The 19,308-nt window shown below is 35.1% G+C and overlaps 3 protein-coding genes across 7 annotated transcripts in view; 1 reads left to right on the top strand and 2 right to left on the bottom strand.

Annotated features, from left to right (window-relative positions):
* Positions 1-9,565, bottom strand: part of ano2b (anoctamin 2b) — a 49,666-nt gene extending 40,101 nt beyond the window's left edge. For both annotated transcript variants that reach the window (XM_027151776.2, XM_027151777.2), the window contains exon 1: positions 9,439-9,565. In XM_027151776.2, coding sequence (XP_027007577.1) covers positions 9,439-9,464 — 26 coding nt within the window. In that variant the 5' untranslated portion in view covers positions 9,465-9,565. The remainder of the gene's footprint in view (positions 1-9,438) is intronic.
* Positions 4,930-14,046, top strand: cd9b (CD9 molecule b). 3 transcript variants are annotated; one of them, XM_027151780.2, is made up of 9 exons: positions 4,930-5,178; positions 11,085-11,187; positions 12,594-12,691; positions 12,933-13,007; positions 13,079-13,180; positions 13,273-13,362; positions 13,447-13,530; positions 13,632-13,731; positions 13,818-14,046. In XM_027151780.2, the coding sequence occupies exons 1-8, from the start codon at positions 5,110-5,112 to the stop codon at positions 13,695-13,697; spliced, it is 687 nt and encodes a 228-aa protein (XP_027007581.1). In that variant the 5' UTR covers positions 4,930-5,109; the 3' UTR covers positions 13,698-13,731; positions 13,818-14,046. The 3 variants fall into 3 exon arrangements, with proteins under 3 accessions (XP_027007581.1, XP_027007580.1, XP_027007582.1); XM_027151779.2 differs by having other exon boundaries at positions 4,931-5,178; positions 13,632-14,046; XM_027151781.2 differs by lacking the exon at positions 4,930-5,178 and adding an exon at positions 9,473-9,740 and having other exon boundaries at positions 13,632-14,046.
* A 1,297-nt stretch (positions 14,047-15,343) lies between these two features.
* On the bottom strand, positions 15,344-16,595 carry LOC113645853 (small lysine-rich protein 1). Of its 2 annotated transcripts, none has more exons than XM_027151766.2 (3): positions 16,480-16,595; positions 16,192-16,256; positions 15,344-16,004 (listed from the first exon to the last, which is right to left on the bottom strand). In XM_027151766.2, the coding sequence occupies exons 2-3, from the start codon at positions 16,192-16,194 to the stop codon at positions 15,747-15,749; spliced, it is 261 nt and encodes an 86-aa protein (XP_027007567.2). In that variant the 5' UTR covers positions 16,195-16,256; positions 16,480-16,595; the 3' UTR covers positions 15,344-15,746. The 2 variants fall into 2 exon arrangements, with proteins under 2 accessions (XP_027007567.2, XP_027007568.2); XM_027151767.2 differs by having other exon boundaries at positions 16,192-16,224; positions 16,480-16,582.
* Positions 16,596-19,308: the final 2,713 nt, after the last annotated feature.

Genomic DNA, 19,308 nt, shown 5'->3' on the forward strand with positions numbered 1-19,308 from the left:
GATACTGACACAGATACTGACACTGATACTGACACTGATACTGATATTGACAATGATACTGACACTGACTGATATTGACACTGACAATGATACCAACACTGCTACTGATAATGACACTTATTTGACAATGATACTGACAATGATACTGATACTGATACTGACAATGATACTGACACTGATATTGACAATGATACTGATATTGACAATGATACTGACACTGACACTGACACTGACACTGACACTGATACCGATACTGACACTGACTGATGCTGACCATGATACTGATACTGATATTGACAATGATACTGACACTGATACTGACAATGATACTGACACTGATACTGACAATGATACTGACACTGACTGATACTGACAATGATACTGATACTGATATTGACAATGATACCGACACTGATACTGATAATGACACCGATATTGACAATGATACTGACACTGATATTGACACTGATACTGACACTGTTACTGACACTCATACTGATACTGACACTGATACTGACACTGATACTGACACTAACTGATACTGACAATGATACTGATACAGATATTGACAATGATACTGACACTGATACTGATACTGATACCGATACTGACAATGATACTAATACTGATATTGACAATGATACTGATACCGATACTGACACTGACATACTGACAATGATTCTGATACTGATATTGACAATGATACTGACAATGATACTGATACTGATACTGATATTGACAATGATACTGACACTGATACTGACACTGACTGATACTGACAACGATACTGACACTGACACTGATACTGATACCGATACTGACACTGACTGATAGTGACAATGATACTGATACTGATACTGATACTGATACTGACATTGATACTGACAAAGATACTGATACTGATATTGACAATGATACTGACACTGATACTGATACTGATACTGATACTGATACTGATACTGATACTGACAATGATAATGATACTGACACTGATACTGACACTAACTGATACTGACAATGATACTGACACTGATATTGACAATGATACTGACACTGATACTGATACTGATACTGATACTGATACTGATACTGATACTGATACTGATACTGACACTGATACTGACAAAGATACTGATACTGATATTGACAATGATACTGACACTGATACTGATACTGACACTGATACTGATACTGATACTGACGATGATAATGATACTGACACTGATACTGACACTAACTGATACTGACAATGGTACTGATACTGATATTGACAATGATACTGACACTGATACTGATACTGATACCGATACTGATACTGACAATGATAATGATACTGACACTGATACTGACACTGACTGATACTGACAATGATACTGATACTGATATTGACAATGATTCTGACACTGATACTGACACTCATACTGACACTCATATTGATACCAATACTGACACTGACTGATACTGACAATGATACTGACACTGATACTGACACTGATATTGACAATGATACTGATACTGATACCGATACTGACACTGACTGATACTGACAATGATAATGATACTGACACTGATACTGACACTAACTGATACTGACAATGATACTGACACTGATATTGACAATGATACTGACACTGATACTGACACTGATACTGACACTCATACTGATACCAGTACTGACACTGACTGATACTGACAATGATACTGATACTGATACTGACACTGATATTGACAATGATACTAACACTGACTGATACTGACAATGATACTGATACTGATATTGACACTGATACTGACACTGACTGATACTGATACTGATATTGACAATGATACCGACACTGATACTGACACGGATACTGATACCGATACTGACACTGACTGATACTGACAATGATTCTGATACTGACATTGACAATGATACTGACAATGATACTGATACTGATACTGACACTGATATTGACAATGATACTGACACTGATACTGACACTGGTACTGACACTGACACTGACAATGATACTGATACTGATATTGACAATGATACTGAAACTGATACTGACACTGGTACTGACACTGACACTGATATTGACAATGATACTGACACTGATACTGACTGATACTGACAATGATACTGACAATGATACTGATATTGATACTGATACTGATACTAAAACTGATAGTGTGATGTGGTAGCTTAGTGGTTAAGTTATTGGGCTACCAATTGGAAGGTTGTAAGTTTGATCCTAGGACCACCAAGCTACCACCGCTGGGACCTGGAGCAAGGCCTTTAACCCTCAATTGCTCAGTTGTATAAAATAAAATAAAAACATAAGTTGCTCTGGCTCTGTAAAAAAAGCCCTTTGCACTTCACCATGAATATAACCAAGTTGTTAGTAATATCAGTGTAGCTAAGCTTGAGCCATAGCTTCATGTTGTCAACATAGTTGTCTACAGAAACAGGTTATTGCTATGAGCCAGGCAAGACTACATTAAGATAAAAACTGTGATTTTTCTGACAGCTACAGTACGTGTATCTCAGCCGTCTATCATGAAGCTTATTACACCAATCTGTATCATTAAGGAATTTTTATGCCAAAGAACACAGAGTAATCATGATGAATATAGCGCCAGATGTCGTCACATGTTCCCATGTGTACAACTAGGCTCCTAAATGATTTGGAGCAGATTCATCACCAAGCCATCGAAGCACTCTGTAAACATAGGAAGAGCAGGCATTGGATCTAAACAAAAATGAAAGAGCCCTCACTGATGAACCGTCTGGAGCTGTGGCAAGGCTCATCAGAGAAACACTGTGGAAAGAGGAGCTCTAACCATGTAAAATGGCCACCATCATTTTTGGCAGTTCATACATGTTTACAAATGTAAATTTTTAGTCCTCCAATGGACAATTTGTACCATGTAAGGAGGCAACTAATGATATTTCAACCTGAAACTGATCCCTTGTCCTACCATCATCAGGACAAATACTCACCTGGTCTCTTTTATAAAATTGCATTAAAAGTCTTATATTTGTGAAATTACAGAAATATTTTATGTCAGTTTACATTTAAAAAGAAGGGAATAAACCTGCATAATCACTGGTCTTAAGAGGAAATAAAATGCTAAAATCTGGTTAACACCTTGACCAGGGATTAATTTGAATTGTCCAAGTTTTTAAAAAATGTTTATGATAGGAATGATAGGAATGGAAGTCCATCCTCTCACTTTTATTTTAAAATAGAAAAAATGTCTTCAAGTAATTTAATGGTGCTTTATGTGTTGTATACATAGGATATAAAGTAGCTACATTTACTTAGCTATTCTCTAAACTTCAACGTGACTCGAAAAGTATTTCATTATACAATATATTCTATTGTATTTGTTTGTTGACGCTTAAACACCATGCATGAGTATTTAACACATTGAACTTTTCCACATTAGGTTTACAGAAAATAAAACATTGATGTATGGTAAATTCAATATGGGTATGGAGATCATTTATAATGCAATTATAATGTAACATAATGGCATTGTGAGTGCAGATTCCTAAAGCTTATTCTTTAAGGCATTAAATGGTCAGCTAAGTGCTTGAATTGTATTTTAACTTGAATTGTATTTTTGTAAGTAACTCTAGAGCAGAGCTTATACCAAAAAAAAAACATTTATATATTATAGTGCTTTAATTTATAGTAATTCCTTACTGAAACATTCTACTGATTTCTCTCTGACATCTATTGTGTTCTGGTTGTGAAGAATGACATGCAGCACTGACGAATTTAGGGATTGGTGAGTGGGTGAGAGAGAGTGGCGCCTTGTCTGTGACAATGGGTTCTATTATTCTGTACAAAACAGTTCTTTGCCAAGGCACAACTGTCATTCCCACTGTCCTTCTGTCTGTACCAGCCCGATACTAGCAGACAAAGCCATAAACATTATTGATGAGAAGGAGGATGATCTGTCACAGTCCATATACATAGTGTTAAGTAAAGATGGGTAAGGCATAGTAACCATTAAATTTATTTATTTAATACATTTATGGTTACTCAGAGATATTGCAACTTTTTGGTTTATGTGTCACAGCACTAGACCGCTGCTTGTGAAACTAGTCACAACATCAGCTAATTCTGGGTCAGTGTTTAAGGATGTGTTTGTGATCGGAAGTTTGGGAGTTTAAATACTTGGACAATCAATGAGCAATCTTTGGGTCATTGAGTAAAAGAAAGACAAAATTCAGCTGTTCTAGCAGCACTGTGTTATGCCTGACCCCGTGCCTGCACTCATCCCAGATTATCTCCATCTATCCTGTGCATGCAGAATAGAAAAACTTGACTTTCAAAGTACCAAAGGTTTTACATGTACACTATTCCTTTGAAGTTTGATCATATCATTTGGGTATATTATCAGCTAAAGTATCGAAAAGCTGTTCAGAGGTCATATAAATATCATTCTGATTTTCCATCAAATTTTTCACTATTAAATGAAGAACATTCATATTTTGGCCTCTTTTCCTACTTATAAAAATGTAAGAAAATCTGTGTTCTTTAATTAATCTACAGCTACAAAAGGGTATATTAATGTAATTATAATCTTTGGAATCTGGTTACTCTGTAGGTTTGTTCCTCATTTAAATCTTCACTTTCTCAAACTGTTAAACTGCATTGTAATAATATCCAGTATTTATAGCACAATTTAAATAAAGGTCAGTTGAATCAGTAATAGATGTTTTCACCACTTAGATGGCTGGATCTTATTCTAAACCCCTAACTGCATGCTTCCATAATGCAGTGTTTGCAAACTCTAGTTAGTTGGTAGTGTTATTAAGGAGTATGCGGTTTGTCTCCATGTCCAATTCTTCTGCTCCTCTGTGCTCCTTTTGTCTATGCAACATAACTCACTCCCACCCACCCAATCTCTGTCTCACTCACTCCCTCTTTCACTCCAGCAAATAAACACACATCTCTCAGCACTGACCATCTCAAAATCATCAACACAGAAAAACTTTCTCTGTGCACATTTCTTTTGAAAATAATCGTTTTATTGTCAAGAAGAGAAAACCATCCGTGATCACTTTACTACAAGGTTGTGACTTTTTGGTGGAGTTCATCATCTGGCATCATGGCAGCATTAACAAGTGGAGAGCAGGCAGTCAAATATCTCTTATTCGCCTTTAATTTTGTTATTTGGGTGAGTTACAACAATACTTTGTTTCCATTTGTTTGCCTTAATTCTGTGATCAGCATAATATGGTCATTCATTCAATTCATCCAAATAGAAACATGTGGGATTGTTCAGTATGATCTGTAAATGTTAGTGTGGCAATTCTGATTAATAAACAGCTCTAGATGTATTATAGCAAATGAACTGTGACCATTTAATTAACTGTATTACTAAAGTTTGGCTTGATTTGGATCTGTGTTTTCCCCAGCCCAGTTTAAGTGCATTTGTGTTCTCGTTTTCACATACAACCGTTAATTAAAGATCATCTAGGTGTGTCCGAGACATGTGCAATGTTTTGGTACTCTATTATCAGGACTGACCTGTTTTCTGAGTAGAAGTACTGTTTAGAAATGCACACGAAAAATGTATTGCAGCTGATCTATGATTTTATTATATAAAGCAATAAATTGGTTCAGTAAATAGCTTACTTTCTAAGGTATTAAAATATATAAATGATGTTAAAATAATGCATAAAATCATGTAGATACAATTCAGCTCATTTTCACACACAAAAAAAACTAATGACTCCTTGGGTTTTTACTTTAAAAAGTGTTTTAAGCAGGAGTGTTAAACTCAAACACTCATATGAAGCTTGAAGATTTTGCAAGATTTCAACAACATTAATGTTGATCTATAAATCTAATTGCACAAATAGTCTTTTTGTTGTTGTTGGTTATTGTTGTTTAAGTCCTCAGCTGAACCTGGTTATAGTGGAAATTAAACTTAGATACAAAAAAATAAATTCATGACATGAAGCCTGTCATAGTGGACAATCAGAATTCATTTCTGGTCAAGGTATTCCTCCCTGGCACAAGGTAAAGTTATTCTATGTAGGTGGGCTGGACACAACAATTCAGTTTAGTAGACGACAAGTTCTGTAAAACCCTAATGACAAGATATGATTACAGCATCTCGTTGTCAGCTTGCTAGTGAAATAAAGATGATTGCTCCTTTTCTCCCCCTAGTGGAATAACAAACTAGATTTCAGTGTTGGAAATGGCACATTGGGAATGGTACATTCCTGTAAGGAAATATTGAAGATCTTGTGTTTCTGTTTGTACTCAGCAGTAAAATGAGGTAACTTGTCCTTCAGGTTTCTACAGCACCACATGACAATATGTAACCACCATAAGGTATCTAAGTCAGCACTGGGTACAAAATACTGCCATTGTGAGTGTTGAGAAAAAGTCATAAACAAAGCAACAGTACTAAAAGTGTGGACATGTTTGTGCAATACGCTCAAACTTATTCACAAGTTGATTTTCATTTAGAACACTGGATAGATTAATAAAAATGTCACCCAGTCTGATGAATGTTGAAATTCCAAGTCAATCATCTGCACCTCAGAGCAAAAATCATGTCAATGAATGAAGCAATGGATCCATTCTACCTCGTGTCAGCAGTTCGGGCAGACAGTGATGGTGTCTTGGTGTGGAAAATGTTTCTAAGCAAATATTTAGCCCCTTAATTCCAATCAGACATTGTTTGAGTGCCACATACTATCTGCCTATTGTTGTTCATGACATGTATCCCATTGTGTGCACAATTTACTAATATTGCAACTGATTTCAACAGGACAAAGCACTATTTCACAAAGCATAACGTCACAAACTGGCTCCATGAACATGACATTGATTTCAGCATAATTCGTTGGCCTCCACAGTCACAGAGCATGTTTGGCATGTGATAGTACTGGAGATTCAAGCATGATCGAAGCCAAACACCATCCCTCAAACTTTTGGTATTGTTTCACACAGAGCCACCAACATAATAACAAAAAGAAACCTTCCAAAAGCCCTTGAGTTTTATGTAGCTAGCATTTTCATGATAAACGACAGCAGAAGCTTTGTGTTATGTTCTGATCTCGCACTGTTAGCCCACGACACTGGGGATCAGGTCAAAGGATCATAAACAATGCTCTGTAGACTGATGATGAAGTGTCTATTCATTTCTGAACACCAGTGGTTTTACTGCCTACATGGGATTTTATTTGTTGGAGATAATGTGGTTTGAAATGCAGCTACCTGAATGTGTATTGATTGCATATTGCAAATGTCAGATTAGTCTACACAACAGAAAATGGCACAGCACAGATGTTACAAGATGTTCATAATTGCATTTTTTTAACCAGACAAACTGAAATTCCTCAAGTCTTTCATCCAGTTTCTTAGGTGTTTGAGTATTGTGCATTTTCTGAATATTTCTCTTAGGGTTCTATTATAAAAATATTAAAAGCTATATTTACAGAAGAAAAAGAAAAATAAAAGCAGCAAAATTACCCATGATAGAGTGAATGCAGCTATACCAGATCTACTGTGATTCTGCTGTAGGCACAAGCACTCAGGGTGAGCACACAACAACACAGACAAATGTAGTGATACACACCTTGTTTCAAGGCCTATCGAGATCAACAAGGCCTTCAGAGTAAGCCATGGAAAATTTGCAAAGCAGGTAAAAAGTCGCTGCTTGCACTTTTATCAAACAAACTCCAGGTAATAATGCCTGATCATGTCACTTTTAATTTATAGCTTAGACTCAAATTCCTGACTTTCAAGAATGCCTTACATGTCATGAGAGGTAACTGATATGGCCTTTGTCATACAGTGTTGCTTAGTCCTCTGGTGCAATTACTACACACATTTGAATACTTTAAAAATGTCCAGACAAGACATTCTGTCAGAGCACCTGTGTAACACACTACTGAAGGACTGCAGGAGTTTGCCATTCAGGTTCTCAGTTGTTAAAATTGTCATATTGTACTTGCACTGAGATCAGTTTTGTTTCTTCTTATTTATGCATTATACTAAAGGTATGTTTTTTAACCCCACTCTCTCCAGCCTCTATAAAAATTTTATTTTTCATTGCTTTTGAAAAATGTATTTTCTGAAATAACAGAGACAAATTAGTCAGCTCCATTTTGCATAAGAATTTAATGAAAAATAAAATAAATAAATAATAATGAAAAAAAAATGATGTCAATTTTTTTCCTGGTCTGGCAGTTCCTGTAATGTCCCAATCTCTGTCCACAGTATTACATTTGTTGAATTTTAGTCTTATTTTTAGTCTTAATTATGTTGTATTTTTAAGTATTTTTAAATCTTATTATTTTATTTTAAAACTTATGTGTTATGGTCAATTAATGGAGTATTTTATTTTATTTTATTTTAATTTATTTTATTTTAATTAATTTTGCTGTGTGTATAAAGTAAACTTGGAAAACTTGGAATGATACAAAACTTGGAATGATATCAATTTTAAACATTTCATCTAGCATTTCAAGTCCTACAGCTTGTCATCCCCACTTCAGAAGCACTAAAAGATCTTAGAAACAAATAGTAAAACTTACAAATTTCCACCCATGCTGGTGTCTTCACAATGATTCATTATTTATATTGTGGAGTCTGAATAAAAATGGAAAGATACTCTCCACCAGGTTAATGGAAAATTCAGGCTGGAGAACCTGTCTTGAATGACTTTTTCACACATACAACAGAATGCGTACTCTATGAGATTCAATACTTTAGCTTGTTCATGTGGTCACGTCTCCCGTAATGCTCTTCATATAGAAACTGTAATGTTTCAGGCCTTAGTTATTTTAAGGAATTTCACTATGCTGTGAAATTTCACTATGCTGTGTATAGGTGACAAAATAAAGACGACTTCTAAAAAAGGCTTCTAAAAATTCTCCCTTTTAATTGCTGCTGGAAGCTATTCGCATGACCGTATACTTGTAACATAGCATGTGCTGTGTTTTTATTTCAATGTATGCTGATTAGTGCAAAATACATAGTATGATTGTGTACAGTAGTATTGGCAGTACTGGGTTACATTTATTGTGTATTCTCTTCATTGATGAATGTTATGAGAGTTTGGCCTTGTTATTTTTATACACTAGTTGAAAAAATGTTTGGCATTTTGATTTGTGTTATTATATTAATTAACTATTAAATGTTTATTTATGACTAAGCGAATTAACTATTTCTTTTTCTCCTGGCTCAATTAAATGTCTTCTTTGTAAATACCAAACACTTGGTTTAAATAAACACAGAAATACAGATTACTGAAATAAAATTCTACAGATCAGATGCCTTTAGAGACAAATGCATAGCCTTTCACTCAAAGATCAAAAATGAATCGTACTTCTGAGTTTGTCTGTATGGAGAATCTAGTTATATTAGAGACACCTGTCATATTAGAGACTTGCACTTCCTCGAACATTTCACTCACCTCATGAACTTCCTGAATCCAGTCATGAACCACACCTAGTTCCTCCCACTTTGCTTTCAGCCATTCAAAGGAGGCACAGGACAGTTATATAAAGCAAGCTGGCTTTTTCCTCTTTTCTGTCCTAGTTCAGTCTCTCTTAAAAGGAGATACACGTTCACTGAACTGCTTTGCACCTTGTTAATAAAAGTTTTAAAGTTTGGTTGATTCTCTTTTCTTGGAACACCTGAAGTTTAACTATGGGAACAAGTGGTGGTATCAGTTGCATCAAGTACTTGATGTTTGGCTTCAACTTCCTGTTTTGGGTATGTATTTACTTTTCATGCTGGAAAATGTTTGTAGTTTCCTGTAACCAGTAATGTTATGAAAACATATTAGAGTTGGTTAAATAAGCATATGCTTTACCCATTTGTTAACTTGATTAATAATTCCCTAGGATTAGGTTCAACCTTCTGAAATACATTAGTTGGAATAGCTGTGTTTTTGAAGTATTGGTGTTTTGGAAGTGTCACTTCTATGGGAGACTATTTCCTGAAAATGTGTTTGCTTTGTTCTCTGTTTATTCTAACAACATTGTTGAATGAATTTAAATGCTGTTTGAGGGATGTTGTGCACTGGTTTTTATTAAACTATCAGTTGGGAAAGCCACGTCTAGCAAGAAAAAGCCTTACTTTAACAATGCTGCATTCCAAGCAGGGTTTAGGATACGAGACCTTTTTTGGTTCTTTTGGTGCTAATTCACACATGGATGTGTGTCACACTTTCATCATAAATATCTAATGAGTAGATGTGACTTGTTTCGGAGGATCTGACTTGAAGGAGATTCTCAGCAGAAAGTTAATGCTAAACCTGGGACTAGCTTGGTCAGTGAAAACCTGTTCTACAAGTCTAGGCTATTGTGCTTGAGTATTTGCTCAACAGGGATTGATTGTGCTACACACAAGTACTCTAATCAGAAACACTCAAGTAAGCAAACAAGGCGTAAAGGTTTCTGTATTGGTTATAATGGATTTGGTTCCCTGTAAAACTAATCTGTAAATAATTCTGGGATTTCAAACTGGACTGTTTGTAGGAGTTCTGTTCGGGAGTGAATCTGTCTACACCAGGGCTTCATACAGTTTCAACACAAGTGTGGCTTGTCAACTGTCCTAATGATTGACTGGTTTACATTATTATGGTTTAACATGTTTGTGCTTTACTAAACATGCCTGCCCACTCAATGAGTCATACAGTATCACTCCTATTCCTAACCGCTTGTACACCTGGCTTGTGGAATTTATAGCTGACGAGTAACCAGGTTTGTCTCCTGTTAAACATCCGTTTAAATTGTGTGAAGTGTTGTCTGCCTCTTGGGTACAATCCCAGTTAATGGGAGGTATAACCGTGTGAGTCAGCATGGGTTTCGGTGCTGTGGTATCATGAGAATTGAATGAAGTTGAACCTTGTGCTTAACCCTGAGCGTGTATTGTTTGGCCGGTTGGTCTTGATTCCTTTGAGTTCATGCCTAACCTCTGAAGTGTTTTTCAGCATGTGCTGCCCTAACTTATCTGATATCATGTGCCAGTCTGTACCAGAGACTTCTGCTTTCATGCTGCTGTGAAGAAATGCAAACAAATTTGATTTACATGTTTGTTTTGTGCTTTAATCAGCTTGCAGGTACAGGAGTCCTGGCTGTTGGACTCTGGCTGCGTTTTGACAAGACGACATCGAGCCTGTTTCAAGTGGAAAACTCCCCTTCCACATTCCTCATTGGTAAACCGCTTGTCTTCATTTAAGATAAGATTTTGTTTTCAACTTTGAGACAGTGCAACACCAATCTGATATCAGGATTCAGTGCCCCATCCAACCCCCACTGCAGCCCTGTTTGGGTAGTAATGGAAACAGGCCACACCCAAAAAAATGTTGTCATTTCAATGTGGTCATGCGATCTGTGAGATAAACACCACAAAGAGTGGGGAAATGTTTATATACAGTACTGTGCAAAAGCCTTAGGCTCCAAATGTTTTAAATACAAATATTGTCATGGGGTGTTCTTTTAATGGCTTCTCTATTAAAAAAAGGTGGAACAAAACGATCTTAGATTTCCAAACATATTGCACCACTAATAATGCACCACTTTTCAGACAATCATGTCTTTTTGTAAAAATCCTTAAGAAAAATTGTTGCAGGTATTCAGATATTAATTAAAACTTCCCAGACAATGTGTATACAAAGTTTTTTATACACACATTGACTTGGATTATATCCGTTTAGCTCTTTAAGGGTTTTTTTTTTTTTTGTGCCTCAGTATTGAATGTATTTTTGCTTCACTGCAATTCTTTGCACAGGATTAAGACTTTGTACAGTACTATATGCATGTAAACTGAGGTATTGGGTATTTGACGTTCAGTGTTTAAGTGCCAAATAAAAATTAACTGATTTTTCTAAATCTGTAATCTCAAAATGGAGTAGTTCTGAGTGTTGTGTAGTCTAAAATCTATTAACCATTTCAAACTCTCAAATAATCAAATGCCTTTTTTCTAAGCATTTGATGTTGCTGTGTTTTCAAGTGAAACTAAATTTGCATTGGATCTAATTGGACTTGGAAAAATGTGCATTTTGCTAAATGTTTGGTTAGTAGAGAAACATGCCTGACTTGGGGCAGTAGTTGTGTTGAGTGAGACAGGGTAAAGGGCCATTATAATTTTTTTTATTTTTCCTCTATTTTCTGGTATTTTCAAACTGATTAGAGATGCAGCATTGTATAAATTCTTTTCCCCAAAACCTCATGGAAAAACATTAGGCTTCATTAGTTTGAAACGTCATAACATCACCACAGTACAGCAAGATGCTGTCTTGCAATGGCAAATATCTTTTTGATTGGGTACCTACAACAATGTGAAGTGGGTGGTGTTAGTCAGACTTCAGCACTGGCTCCGTTTTGTTTGCACTCCCTGCATACTGAATACGCCCAAGCTGTGCTGAAAGGATAGGTTAGAATATGGCATGGATTGTGGACAATGCCAATCAGTGTTATTTGAAAATTAGAAATTATGCTTAAATTTAATAATGACTAGTATATATTTAATCATTTTTAGACAATACATAACTTCATTTGAGGTTGTGGAATCTGGAAAATATCTAGATTCCCCACATACTGACCAATCTATGCTACTTAGGTGTTTACATCCTCCTTGCGGCTGGAGCCCTCATGATGGTGGTTGGGTTCCTTGGGTGCTGTGGAGCCCTGAAAGAATCACAGTGCATGCTGGGATTGGTGAGTGCTAGAGCATCCTGAAGAATGGATTCTGTATATCCCTATGTTTTTCATGCCATTTCTAACATAGTTTACTATACTACTTATAATAAGGAATGCATCAAGACATTTTAAAAGACAAATATTAAATAAAACATGCACAACTGTATTTGTTGTGCTTGGAACATTGATGCAACATCATCCTCTGTAACAGAACATGTAGGAATAATATTCTCTTCTGCATTTTTCTCTCCACTTCTAGTTCTTTATTTTCCTGCTCATCATCTTTGCAGCAGAAGTGGCTGCAGGCATTTGGGGGCTGTCCAACAAAGCCAAGGTTTGTGATATCTAAACACACATCTTTCCTTTTTCCAGACATTTATAACATTCAATCTTTCCTATTCTCAGATTGTAGAAGAGATGAAGCAATTCTACAATCAGACCTTTAATAACTACAAAACAACAAAGCAGACAGCACTGAAAGAAACTTTGACAGCCATTCAGTATGCTGTAAGTTGGTTTTTCATTTTATGTACTTTTATTGTCGGAAAGCTCTGGCCATTTAGTTCACCCTGGATGAGTACTGTTTCTTTTTGATTCAGCTTCAATGCTGTGGTCCAACTGGAACGGCTTTGGATGGTGTTTCAGACACCTGTCCCCAGCAGCAGGGTTTGTCTGCCATAATCACGACGGTAACAATCAACCTTTTTGTATAATGAGCAACACTATAAATCTTTTCAGGTGGTTGATAAGTTTCCTTCTACCAATTATTTTAGAGCTGCCCAGCTGCAATAGATGACCTGTTTAATTCCAAGATGCACATTATTGGAGGTGTGGGCATTGGTATTGGTGTGATCATGGTGAGTAAAGTATTGCCTAGAAACTGATGGGTATATTTAGATGAATACGATGAACATGTATGTGATGTTTTCTTGGATCTAATTAGCTTTCTCACTGACAGATCTTTGGCATGATCTTCAGCATGTTGCTGTGCTGTGGTATCAGAAGAACACGAGATGTTGTGTAGAGAAGCTTGCATGCTACCGGTGTGGCCTTTAACTGTAGGTGATGTGTTCAATGCCACTGCACAGTGATTAAACATTTTGCTTAATATATTAAATAGTTTCTAATGCAATTGCATATCCAGGTGAAACTCACCAGAGACAGCTCTTCATACCCCTGAGTTTTATCATAACCAAATTATCTGGTTTGCTTGTAATATATATTTTAAAATGTTCTTTTTTTTGTGCTGTGTACATGGTCATTTTATTTTCAATGTGGAAACACTTATTTAGCAGGATTTTTTTTTTTTAAAAACATATTTTCTCCATGTATCTACTGGAGTGAGGAAAAACTAAATAAAATCGTCTAATACACATTGTATTTAACTGGGTTGTGAATTGCAGCACATTGTTGACTGAGTATCATAAATGGCTGAAGCAGTGCTCATTGACTTAAGTTTAAATACTTGAGAGCCCTAAATATTGACTTGCACAAAGTGTGTGTTTATCAGCAGGTAAGTAGACCGCTTAAAGTTCTCCATTGTATTTTCCCAAGAATCAAACAATGGAACATTGAGAAAATAATGACGTGATGAGATGCCATTACCAACATGAAGTTGCCAATTTGTTAACTGCAAATTTAATTCCTCTTGTACAATGAAAATGTCAACTCTAGAATTTTTCATTAATAAAAGAGCATGCCAAATTTTAATGTTTTCTGTTAAATTTATATTGTGGAATATAAATTATGCCCTTCAATGTAAGACAAATCAGGTCATGTCCCACAACCGGCAACCTCCATCACCTGCTCATTACTGTAAAACATACAGTAACCTTCAAACGTCAGAATGGTGACATGATCTGATCTTGGTGTCTTTGTGGCATGGTTGGTTGGTGCCAGATTTCCTGTTTTCATGTACAAATGCCACATGTTTACAAAGAATGGTGTGAAAACCCAGTCCATTAATAGCCTTGTTGAGAGATTTTAGTGTAGAAATGAAGGCTACAGTTGCTTTAACCACTCTACCACCACTGTGTGAGCAGAAATGCATATCCTGTCTGAACTGACAGAAAAGATACAGTATCTGTAATACCAACTTTACAACAGGAAGTAACTCTGAATACAGTTTTAGAATTATGCTAATATGTTGAGTGAGCTGTATTTTTAACAAATAAAAAGTAATTTTATGAAAGTGATCCATTAGTGCTCACAAGGGTAAACAAATTAAGTGATTTTCTAAATGACATTGTGCTGTCAATACATGTATTTACAAGATTAAAACTAAACTTTTTAGTGCATGAGCACTATCTTAATGAAGTATTTAGATTGGCCATTGTGACCAACTGGTTTTTCATTTCTTTATGTACCTAGAAGTAAATTTGAAATTTAGGCCTACCTTCTGTATTGACTAGCCAAATGTTAATTATCTAATTACTGACCAAGCTACTATCAGTTTACATTTCACCATGCTACCTAGGCCTGAGCAAGGAGGACATGACCATGCTTATTGAACAACAGGCTTCAGTTTTTGAACTGAGGTTTTCCATTGAAATTTGGGAAAGTAGTTCAGCTGGAGAGTGTTAGAGAAATTTGCTTCTCTTTGTTCTTTAATCACAGTTTTTAAAGCATCAGTGAGTGTTCCTGTGCAGAAGTTACTTGAGGATAACAGGAAACTTCTGAAGATTTTATTAACTTCTATGAAGTCAATTGTACACATCCTTGCTATAGAATCATGAATAATCATCATTTTGACAACTCACTGTTGTATTGCTTAGGTGTACCCTCTCTGTTAAGAAAGCATGAACTACTAATGGTCACTGTATTCAACAACGCTGTGAAAAACAGAATATGCTGGATATTAATCAATACCAACATTTCAAGAGGCCAGTGAATGGATTTGGAAATTATGCAGAAATTCATTCCAGAAATACAGTAGTTAGCATTAGCATTACACACACACATGAAAGATGGCTTGGGTTCATTTAAAAAGATACAGCATATGTTCAAAATTGATGTACCTGACAATGTCATCTACCGATTCATCTCGATTTTTATCACTTACATTCAGACTTCCTTATTTTTTTCCCTTCTTTTTTTTATGTCCCTTTTCTTTTTTTTTAGTGGCTTTAGGCCAGCTAAAGCCTCGGAACTCCAGACAGTCCACTACATTATGGGAGATGTAGTAGGCATTCTCTATGGCAGCTGGGCTCAGAATATCCACCGCAGGCTTTGAGCATGTAGTACTCGCTGACCTTTTCTTAGATGGATGCTTTTTGACACTCTTTTTCCCAGGTTTGGCACTATGGGACTTTGTATTTTTGGTCCCTGTAGGCTGTAAAAAACATTTAGCAATTTAATGTTAGGGAATTTAGTTGTCCATGTCATTAAATTGTCTAATAATAGTATGCCATGGGGGCTTAATCTGCTCACTCAGTTTCAGTAGCAACAACATATAGTCCTGAATTCTCATGACCAATACACACGAAATAAAATCATATTCAAATGTTATGGCGACATACCATTCTGAAGTGTCAGCTTTTCTCAGGTGAGTACTGAAGATGTAAAGAAAACGGTGAAAAAATCCCTTTAGAATAACACACGCGCACACACACACACACACACACACACACACACACACACACACACACACACACACACACACACGCACACAGTATAAGTACATTTAGTATACATAAATTCACATTCTATTTCGTGATCTTATAAATGGCGGAAAACTTGCAAAGTAGAGCAACTATTAATAATCCAGAACACAAAGATTATTCTTGTTTAGAGAAAGTCGGTTTTACCTGAGAGGAGAATCACACCACAGGTCCTTACTAGGAACAGCTTTGTTTATATCTTGTTGTCCTGGAGACCCGCGCGCGCCATGATTTTGAGCTCAAAGGAGGAGAGATTTGGGGCGGGGCCCAGTGTCACGCGCTCCTTTCTCAGAAAACAAAAAATAGCTAAATATTTTTTTCTAATAAATTTAATATTTTTGCATACTGTTAAACTGTACTGCTCCAATGACAAATGTTGGTGCATTTGTTAATACAAAAAATAAATAAAGAAAGAATTATAAATCATAAACCTACAACATAGAAAATCAGTAAATTAAATTGAAATTGTGTCAAATTGCAGAGAATAAGAGCAGAGAAAAAAGAAATTGCATTTCGGTCATGAACTGAATTGGTATATATATATAATTATTATTATTATTAAAGTATAAATTTTTAATTAAATGAAACCTTAAAGACTTTCAAAATACATGAGCCAATATTTTATTCACAATAGAACATAGATAACATAAATGTTTATACTGAGAAACTTTACACTTTTATCCACTATTAGTTCATTTCAAATTTGCTGCCTACTACTGGTCTCAAAAAAGATGGCACGTGGCAATAAATGGGTGATAAAGCAAGACATTTTGAAAAGATTCAGCTTGGAGAACATCTACCAACTAATAAAGTTAAATGTTAACAGGTTTGTAACATGATTAGCTATAAAAGGGATATCTTCGAGCAGCAGAGTCTCTTAGAAGTAAAGATGGACAGAATATCTCCATTCTGTGAAAGAGTGTGTAAAAAGATTGTGGAATACTCTAAAAACAATGTTCCTCAATGTTGAGTTGCCTGCCAACAGTCCAGATCTTTCACCTGTAGTGATGACTGAACATTGACCCATATAGGGCAAATGGCTACCCAATCTACCATCTCTGACCAATTTACAATGCACATTGCACTCTATGGTTTTGTACATCCACATTTTATTATGCATTACAGTGCCTTTAAAATTAGTACTTTGTGTACCTTTTTTTTATATTTAATTATAGTACATTCTATTAGGACTAACATCATTTAAGATAAAAACAACCATTTGCTAAAATGTGTGTGTATATATAAATAGTTAAATAGGTTTATGAATGAATGATTATCTTGGTTAACCAAAATATTTGTACAAAATAGAAGCGTCATTACAGCACCTGGTAAGTAGGTGGCAGTAATATACAATTCAGCGAAGTAGAAGAAGAAAAAAACATGCGAAGAATAATCGCTTTCATGGCTTTTTTAAAATTATTTATTTACTTGTTTGTTTGTTTGTTTGTTGTAACCAATTATAAGCAAACAAACAAACAAGGTAAATAATCAAATAACAAAATAACATTACAATAATCAGCCATAGGTTGAGCATAGCCAGTAACAGAGATCACAATAAAACTGACAAACAAACAAATAAATAAATAAATAGAATAGAATAGTACTAATTTATATATAAATATATATATATATATATATATATATATATATATGTGTGTGTGTGTGTGTGTGTGTGTGTGTGTGTGTGTGTGTGTGTATATATATGTGTATATATATATATATATATATATATATATATATATATATATATATAAATAGAATAGAATAGTACTAATTTATATATATGTGTGTGTGTGTGTGTGTGTGTGTGTGTGTGTGTGTGTGTGTGTGTGTGTGTGTGTGTGTGTGTGTGTGTATTAAAATAAATCAAAAATTTAAATTAGTTTATTTCTGTCTAACAGAGAAATCAATTTGAGGGATTTTGTGTGTTTAACATTTTAAGGATTTGCACAAGAGCTTGACCTCATTCATCCACTGGTTAAAGCCCTTATGAATGAAAAACTTCCCAGGACATAACAAAAAATTACAAATAAAATCAAACTCTTTGTTTTCCAAAAAAATACCAAACCTACTTATCTTAACAGTAAGGGGAGGGAGTTCATAAACCGTAACCAGTTTTGCATATCTCTCCAAAAAGGTTGCACCATATCACAAAAAAGAACACATGCTTCAAATTGTCAATATTTGTTTCATAAAAAAACACAATTATTCGCATCAAGTTTAAATTTCAATCTTAAAAATTCACAAAACGGGTATTTATTGGTATTCTTTTCGAAACAATCAGGTATTATTGGTGTTCTTTACAAAACAGGTATTCTTTTCAAAAGAAATGGGTATTATTGGTATTTTTTTACCAAAAAGGTATTCTTTAAGAAACAAACTGGTATTATTGGTGTTCTTTACAAAACAACCAGGTATACTGGTGTTCTTTACAAAACAGGTATTCTTTTTAAAACAACCAGGTGTTATTGGTATTCTTTAAGAAACGGGTTTTTTTTTTTTTCAAAACAAATGGGTATTATTTTCAAAACAACCTGGTATATTGGTGGTCTTCTCAAAATCAAATGGGTATTTCTGGTATTTTTTACGAAACAAACCGGTATTATTGGTGTTCTTTTAAAAACACTGGGTACTCATTGGTATTCTTTATTAAAAACAAACTGGTCTTATTGGTGTTCTTTACAAAACAGGTATTCTTTTATTTAGTTATTTATTGGTATTCTTTTCAAAGCAATTGGGTATTCATTGGTATTCTTCATGAAACCAACTGGTATTATTGGTGTATTGTTGTTGTTGTTTTTTTTTGTTTTTTTTTAAATGAAATAATATTGTAAGGGTGTGTTTGTTTCCATACAGGTGTTAACATACATCAGACTGCTGTAGCAGGTTTTGGAGGTCCTCATGTCGGCCATCTTGGCGTTCACATCTACAGTTTCATACCTTTCCCTCAGGTAGCTGCTTCATTTTATGCACTTT

Source organism: Tachysurus fulvidraco, chromosome 19 (genome assembly GCF_022655615.1).
Source record: "Tachysurus fulvidraco isolate hzauxx_2018 chromosome 19, HZAU_PFXX_2.0, whole genome shotgun sequence".
Lineage (NCBI taxonomy): Eukaryota > Metazoa > Chordata > Actinopteri > Siluriformes > Bagridae > Tachysurus > Tachysurus fulvidraco.

Coding starts and splice junctions, on each gene's coding strand:
- cd9b (XM_027151780.2), top strand. CDS start 5,110: ATGGCAGCATTAACAAGTGGAGAGCAGGCAGTCAAATATCTCTTATTC. Junction 11,188..12,593: donor CCCTTCCACATTCCTCATTG/GTAAACCGCTTG, acceptor TATGCTACTTAG/GTGTTTACATCCTCCTTGCG. Junction 13,363..13,446: donor TGTCTGCCATAATCACGACG/GTAACAATCAAC, acceptor CAATTATTTTAG/AGCTGCCCAGCTGCAATAGA.